Source organism: Haliaeetus albicilla, chromosome 27, assembly GCF_947461875.1.
Source record: "Haliaeetus albicilla chromosome 27, bHalAlb1.1, whole genome shotgun sequence".
NCBI lineage: Eukaryota > Metazoa > Chordata > Aves > Accipitriformes > Accipitridae > Haliaeetus > Haliaeetus albicilla.
This window is the reverse complement of record NC_091509.1, coordinates 21,720,896-21,729,000: the sequence shown is the minus strand read 5'-3', so window position 1 is coordinate 21,729,000 and position 8,105 is coordinate 21,720,896. Positions and strand designations below refer to the sequence as shown.

At 50.3% G+C, this 8,105-nt stretch overlaps 1 protein-coding gene across 4 annotated transcripts in view; it reads left to right on the top strand.

Annotated features, from left to right (window-relative positions):
- The first annotated feature begins 3,204 nt into the window (after positions 1-3,204).
- The window catches only part of NR3C1 (nuclear receptor subfamily 3 group C member 1), a 74,311-nt gene continuing 69,410 nt past the window's right edge, over positions 3,205-8,105 (top strand). Inside the window, exons 1-2 of one of the 4 annotated variants that reach the window (XM_069772766.1) lie at positions 3,205-3,481; positions 5,909-7,097. In XM_069772766.1, coding sequence (XP_069628867.1) covers positions 5,923-7,097 — 1,175 coding nt within the window. In that variant the 5' untranslated portion in view covers positions 3,205-3,481; positions 5,909-5,922. Of the gene's footprint in view, positions 3,482-4,415; positions 4,515-4,688; positions 4,786-5,359; positions 5,381-5,908; positions 7,098-8,105 lie in introns of those variants that run through there. The other 3 variants (XM_069772769.1, XM_069772768.1, XM_069772770.1) reach the window with 3 other exon arrangements.

Genomic DNA, 8,105 nt, shown 5'->3' with positions numbered 1-8,105 from the left:
GACACTGCCGTGTGTCCTCCTGCAGGCTTTGCACTCGTTCTGTTTCAGTAGCACTTGTAGCTAAAAGAAGTGAGAATCAGTAATATTCTTTGCCTGGCTTTATACACTGGAAGGAGAAAATATCTGTGGTTTTTCACCTGCTCAGTTCAATACCAAACATTTAAAAGGGAACAAATCTAAGAGGCAGCATTCACATGTATTGTAGCAGCTTGAAGACAATGAACAAATCTAACTTTCTATTTGAACATGACCGGTGCTACACAGTTTACCGACAAATCCTGAGTTTTACCAACAATGACCTTGCAATGAATGCTGCTGCGCTTAGCAACAAGTGAAGAACATCCTTCAGGACAGTAAGAATGTGAATCATTCTGCCCTGGCCAGATCCCACTTCTGCACATATTGCACTCTGGCCTGCCTCAGTATTCCCGGCAGGAAAAGCCTGTAAGATGTCCTCTGCTCACTCTTTTGCACTGTTGTACGGTGTCCCTGGCCGATGCTGGTGAATAAATTCTGTATAGCGATCTAAAATTGGGTCCTTTTGGATAAAAGATGATATTAAGAGATGGAATTATTCATTAGAGAAGGAACGTCCTGCCCATTACCATGCAAATCCAGCTGTAATTAAGCATCTGAGTGTGTGTTTATAAACAGATGTTCTCATCTAAATGTCTTGAGAAATAAACAGCTTTGTTATACAAGTTCTCTCAAACTACAGAAAGTTAAGTGAAGCTAACATCCAGCGGTGTTACAGCTCTCCTCCGCAGACTGATGTCCTCCCATACGTACCCTATATTTGGGTTTACCAAATTTCAGTGGTAGGAGAGGTCCCCAAATGCAAGACAGTTCCTGTGGTAGAATATTCACAGAGCAATAAAGTGAAGTAAATTTTCCAGGTATAGTCGCAGAAGCACATTAGGATTTCATGCTTCAAGAGACATTCTTGCCTTTATTTAATATCGAGGACCTCTGCAACATTCCTGTACCTGGTAACAAAGATTTCATGGTATTTGTGAATAGTCTGACTTCTGCTATTCTATTTCCCTTGTATGGGAAGAAGCGTTTCCTGTTAGCTGTAAATTCATTGCATCACTCAAAAAGCACCAGAAGACAGTTCTGAGTGCTATTTTAAATACATCTTTCAAAAATGCACTAGATTAAGGGACATTGCAGTGGAATATCTACAATTTTTAGAACTATTTTTCATAATTCGTGAAACAAACAAATATTAAGCTAACATTGCATGCATTTATTTTGCATTTTTAAAGTAAATCAGCATCTTCTAAAAGTGAATGGGACATGTAAAAAACTTGTAACTTAAAAAAAATTAGGGTAGATTAATTGTGCTTTAAAATCTGTGCTTTTACTTGGCCTTGCCATTCCTTGTAGAAGAATCCCCAAATCTCTATTTAAACAGCTGGAGACACAAAACCATCTTTCATTAATGTAACCTATATTATGTAAAGCAATTTATCGGGTGCCATAATAAGCATTTCTAGATACTAACTGCTTGTCAACACAGTCCCAGTGCAAGCATTATCTGGTCGTTATCTCCCAGCTCATTTAATTGTCCCAAATCAGAACGATGGATATCTTCATAAATGGATGCTTGCTGTTTCTCTTTCCCCCATCACCTGAATTTCTGACAGTTCCAGGGAAAGCCAAACCCAAGAGGATCGCTTGTTCTTCCCCCTCAGCTCTTTCCCCACTTCTCCAAGGCAGCAGAATTTCCTACTTTGCTGTTTTACTTTATTGATATTTTTAACTTCTGGTCTGCTTCTGTACTGACAATTTCTGGTCTTTTCTTGCCCAGAAATGTGTCGGACAGGAGCGGCTGGAGAAGCAGGGCTGTCCCCGGAGCGGGCACCACGTCCCACCATCGGCCTCTGTGGTCTAAATCCAACTTCAGACCAGCGCACAACCTGCTTGGGTTTTTTTATTTAAAAAATGCCCAAATCTGTTAATTTCTCAGTGAAATGCTACCGTAGTTTGCGGAGTTTAGTCCTGTTTCTCAGTGAAAACACCTACACTTCCAGCGCTTGCCAGGGGACCAACGAGTGTCTCTCCCCCTGGCCCCTCGGTGCCTCTTCTCGTTCCCTCAGCTATTTTGAGGTTTTGGTGGGGTTTTTTTTGTCTCTTTTCACGGATTTGCCCCCAAGCCCTCCATCCCAGCTTCCACCCGCCCCTAGAGCTGTCCAGCAAGCTCCACGGTGCCTTCCCCATGACTTTTTGCCTCTCTCCGGCGCAGCCCCCCCCCCCCCCCCAACTCCCCACAACTTCGCTTCGCGGAGGAGGCACTGCCCACGGGGAAGCGGGCTGCCCCCGGGAGGGGAGCGGGGCCCACGCGTGGGGGCTCGTCCCTTCCCCTCGTGGCGGGGACAGCCCGGGCAGTCCTCAGGGCACAGGTGGAAGGTGTCCGCTGGCCGGGCCGGGGGCGAGAGCCGCGGGGAAGCCGCTGAGGCCCGGGGCAGGGCGGCCCGGCCGCCTCAGAGCTGCCGCCCGGGGCGCTCCCCCCCGCCCCCCCGCCTTCGGTTGGAAGTTGAGGAAGTGAAAGAGGAAAGAAACGGGGCGGCCTCGCGGCTTCCTCGGCGCGGTCACCCCGGGCTGTCGCCCGCCGGCTCCCCGCGCCCCCTCCACGGCACCGGGGGCGTCTGTGTGTGGGGGGGTGTGGGGGGGGGGCGGGGGGAGGACACGGACAGACTGTCAGCCGCGGCCATCGGGGAGGAGGCGAGAGCCGCCTGACAGGAGAAGCGACGGGCGGCCCCTCCGCGCAGGCTGCAGTTGCCCGCCTCAGCCAACAGGTTGCACCGTTCCCCCTCCCTTGAGCCCGGCGGGCGCTGCCCGGCGGAGCCGAACGAGGGGCGGCCGGCACCGGCGGGCTGCGCTGTGTCGCGCCGTGGTGTGCGGGGCTGAGGCTGAGGCGTGTGGCGGGGCGAGGAGCGGCGGGAGCGGGCGCGCTGCTGCCGCTGCCGCCCCTCTCCGTGCCGGCTGTCTCCACTCCCTCTCCACGTCGGGGAGGCGGGAGGAGAGAGAGAGGGAGGGAGGGAGAGAGGGAGGGAGGGAGAGAGGGAGGGGGAGGAGGCGGCCGCCGCCGTCCTCCATTTTGTGGCGGGGGCAGAGCACCGCCGAGCGCGGCGCTGCCCGGCGGAGGGAAGACAGGAGCGGGGGGGGGGGGGAGGGGGGGCGAAGTCCGCGGAGGCAATTAGCGCCAATTAACGGAGAGGGCGCCGCAGTGGTGGTGGCGGCAGCGGGCGGGGACGGGACTAGGTCAGGGTCTCGGGTCGGCGGGAGAAGGAGGAGGAGGAGGAGCAGCGGCGGGGGGAGCGGTGCTGGCCGCCGCCGCGGCCCCCGTGAGGGGCGGCTGTTGACTTCCTCCCGCCCGCTCCCTCGCCCCTTGCAGCCGGCTGCCGTCCTCCCCCCAGCCGCGGGGCGCGATGGCAGTTGGCGGCTGAAGGAGCCCCAGCGCCCCCCCCTGGACGAGGTAAGGGAGGTGGGAGGTGGGGGTCCCGCGGGGGGCAGGGGGCCGAGCCGTTCTGCGGGACTTCGCCCCGGCAAGTTCCCCCGGGGGGTGTGGGGGGGGAAGGCGGTGGCCCCGCAGGAATGCCCTGAGCGCTTCGGGGGGGTAGGACCGAGCCGCCCCCGGAAGGATCCCGGGGTGGGACGGGACGGGACGGGAGGGGGGCACGGCGGTGCCCGGAGCTGCGCGGCGTCCCCCCCCCCGCCCCGAGGTGGGCGCCCAGGGTGGCGGCGGGGTCCGCGGCCGGGGGAGGTAGGGACCCCCAGTCCCGTCCCCCCCCCCGAGCCGCGGGGCGTCCGCCGCCGGCCCGTCAGCCTGCCCGCCCCTGCCCTTCGTCCGCCCCTCGGCCGGCCGGGCTGTTGGTCGGTTGTTGTTTTGGGGGGAAAGCGGCGCGGGGTCCGCTCGGCCGGGGGAGGGGGGTGTTGGGGGGGTGAGGAGGGGGAGCCGAGCCCGGAGTGCAGCCTTGCAGCCATGGGCTGGTCTTATTTTGCAGAAGTGGGTGTGCCAGGGAGACAGCTCAACAGGTCTCGACACATTTCTCTGAAAACTATACTTTGCGAAGGAGAATTTATTGTAATCCGGCCGTTTTTAAGTATTCGCAGCTTTTTCTTCCTTTGGGCAGGCTCTCGCATCTGATTTTTGACGCGTTTCCTACGCTGGATGGGCTGCTGCTTTTTTTGGAAATTTTTTGGGGGGAAATTGTCAAATGGAATAACGACATTTTTCCTCCCCTTCATGTAAAAAAAAAAAAACCCCAACAAAAACCAAAAAACCCTAGCGAAACTGGAGGTAGATAGTTACAAGTTTTTTTTTCCAGTCGCTGTTGCCGTGTCCTCCTTAAACGGCCCAGCAGTCTTCCCGTGCCATTTGCAATCCGTGAGATTTCGGGGGGGCTGCCCCATTCCCGTTTGGCGCTGCGTGCTGTGGTCCCGGTTGGCAGGCGGGAGCGAGGCTCCCTGGGCATGACCCTGGAGACCCTGTGCCTCAGCGAGCACGGGTAAGGGACCCTCTGCTCGGGCACAGGGAACAGCTGTACGCAATGGTGTCGAAGGACTGAGAAGGGTTTTCGCGTTGAGATTCTCCCACTCTGGACGCTTTTACCCAGGCTGAAGCTTGCTGGGGCCACCTTAAAATTTTTACACGTGGGGACTTTTTGTTGATCTCAGTCTTAACTTTGGCATACAGAAGGCAGCAGCGTTCATCGGCAGCCGGGAGAAAATGGGCGGCAGAGACGGCGAGTTTATAATTAAGACGACCGTAAACTTGTTGTGAGCACTCTTGGGTCGCTCGGTTTAATGGATAATTCCGTGGCCAGGCTTCAACTTGGGCATTGCCTCCTCTTACGGGTTGGGGGGGGAGTGCGAGCTGATCGCTGTTTGCTGTTAGTGTTAGGCCGTAGGCAAATAGTATAGAAAGCTTGCCTAAGAATTTACCGTTATTCTTTAAATATTTATGCTCTGTGCTGAAAATAAGTTTCATCTGTTTGTATTTACTACATTTAGGAGATTTGTTTTCAGTGTTAGATGTGTTTGGAGAATAGCTGTGAGCTGTTAAAGTGTTTGAAGCTAATAAAAACTACTTTATTTTTAGTTAGCTCTTATTTATAAATTTGAGATCTATTTAAGGAATTGTGTTGAGTTTATTTTGAGATTCACGAGTTGCATTTTAAGCTGAACCCATGCAAAGATAGCAAACTTTCTGTTTTGTGGTGAGGAGGTTGTCTAACTCCTGGACAATAACAAGCTGCTTAGATTTTGTCTGGCTGGTAGGTACCGCCTTTGAGAGCTGGCTCAGGAGGCTTCGGTACCTGTTGTGGGTGATGCATCCGAACCTGCAGAGAGAGAGGGAACTGACTCGGGAAAGGTGATCAATGTCCTTCTCCCCTGCCCTGCTCAAGATGTAATTAAATACCAGGGAAAGTTACCTTCCAAAATTTGTAAATTGGATACTTTAACAATTTTTATGCTTCCTTACTTGCTAGGATGGGTAACAGAGCTAGAGAGTGTGTTCAGAAAGGTGTCTTGTGCTGTAGTCTGATTCTTAGTTGCAGGCAGGCAGACTTACCCCTTCATCCAGGTTTAGCAAAGCTTTAAAAAATGCACTTTCTTGTTACCAGTCAGAAATTTAAAAAAAAAAACAAAAACCAAAAAGCAAAACCCCCCAAAAACCCCAAACCAAAAAAACCGAAACAAACAAACAAAAACCCAAAAACAAAACCAGTGGGTTTGAGAAGGATGTGGCACGTGTCAGTTCATAGCTTGATTTGCTGTGCTTTCATTGTCAGGGCAGCTAAACCAGGTTCACCAGGCTAATGGTTTAGACTTTATTTTTTAAGCTGTTATTAAAATATCCTTGCCGTGCTAACTTTGAATGCTTCTGATCTTTTTATAGCTAATGTTACAGTAATGGATTCCAAAGAATTGCTTAACTCGTCGGATCAAGACGAAACACGGAAAAATGCGCTCATCAGTACCAAAGGAGGGATTGTGATGGACTTTCATCCACCCTTCAGGGGTGGAGCTACTGTACAAGCCCCTGTGTCTACATCTCCTCTCCCTGTGTCTTCTCAGTCAGATTCCAATCAGCAACCTGCTTTGGCTGACTTTTCAAAAGGATTAGTAAACAATGTGCCTCAGCCAGATCTTTCCAAGGCAGTATCACTCTCGATGGGACTGTACATGGGTGAAACAGATGCAAAAGTGATGGGAAATGACCTTGGATTTTCACAGCAGGGCCAAATCGGCATCACTTCTGGAGAAACAGACTTCAGGCTCCTGGAAGAAAGTATTGCAAGCTTGAACAAGTCCTCGAGCCTGGCTGAGGACGCAAAGGGAGCAATATCTTCTGAGGTGCCACTGGAGCCGGATTTCCCAGGCATGGCTGGCCGCAATGTCCCTTTAGAGTCAGGAACTGCAGTCCAAAGCCAGGTTGGCTCGAATGGTGGCAACTTGAAGTTATTCTCTGAAGACCAAAGCACCCTGGATATTCTCCAGGATTTAGAATTGCCGCCGGTGTCGCCTGGCAAAGAGCCCAATGGGAGCCCGTGGAGGCTTGACCCGTTGCTAGATGACGGTGGCTTGCTGTCCCCTATATCTGCAGATGATTCATTTCTCCTGGAAGGAAATCTTGGTGAAGACTGCAAGCCTCCTATTTTATCTGACACTAAACCTAAAATTAATGACCGTGGTGACCTTTTACCCAGTTCCAAAATGCCAATGCCTCAAGTGAAAACAGAGAAGGAAGACTTCATTGAACTCTGTACTCCTGGGATAAAGCAAGAAAACATGGGCCCAATTTATTGTCAGGCAAACTTCTCTGGGTCTAATCTGCTGGGTACTAAAGTCTCTGCCATATCTATCCATGGTGTCAGTACCTCTGGGGGACAAATGTATCACTATGATTTAAATACTGCATCGCTCTCTCAGCAGCAGGATCAGAAACCAATTTTTAATATCATTCCATCTCTTCCTGCCGGTTCAGAAAATTGGAATAGGTGCCAGGGATCAGGGGATGAGACGTTGGCTCCTTTGGGAACGCTCAACCTTTCTGGCAGACCTGCTTTCTCTAATGGCTATTCAAGGTAATTAGTTTTTGTTGCTCTTTATTAAAATACTACAAGTATGTTTAGCACAACTGCATGCGTGCTGGTTTGTTTGGGTTGGGTTTTTTTTTTTCATTTTGAAGTCAGTCATCCCTTTTTCATTTGTTACATATGGGTGCCTGATCAGACATCACTGGTGTATATTTATTCCATAGTACGATAGTAGCTTTAACCAAGTACTCAACTATTGGTATTAAAGGGAAGAAAAGAGGAGGGGAGCTGGCATGCTTTAAAAAAGAAATAAATGGATAGCAATAAAAATTCTAAGGTACAACCTAGAGGGAAAATTGAGTACGTGGTAGAAGGATCCGCACACAAGGCAGTATAGAAGGAAGGCAGTATAGAAGGAAGTATTTAAGCATATACAAAAGCTACTTCATTCTCAAGGGTTAGAGGATCAATCACTCTGGGGTTTTTTTTCTTCCTAGTTTTACTTAAATGTTATGCACAAAAACAACTTGGTTGCTGGGTAAATTTCTAGAATTACGTTTAAGCTGAACTAGAGTTTTAGCTTTGCTTGGTATTGCATTTACCTTACATGGACAAGGAGATTCAGAGTAGGAAATACTCAGCAGTTTGTTTAATAACTGGATTTAAAGAGATAAGAATGTTTGCAGTAAGATTTAAACGTATCTGGAATTTAGCTCTTAAATAGAACTGCGGGAGGTCTTGCTTATAGGTGTTTTTTTGAAAGCAGGGTATTTTAGGGGAGCTGGTTAGTACGTATTTGAAGTGACTTTGTAGTAGCGTTTCCTACAAGTAATTTGATGGTGCAGATATTCAAGTAAAACATGTTTCCTCTGCCCTTCAGGAGTAAGTGCAATGGTGGCAGCTTTCTCAATGGGTAGCTGTGTACATCTCCTCTCACAGCTGGGGACGGGTTCTGGTTTCAGTATGAACACCTAGTTGTATATTTTCCTTAGCTGTTCTTTGTTTAACATGTACTTGCACAAGCACAGTGTTTGGTCTCAATGGAGGAAGAGATTT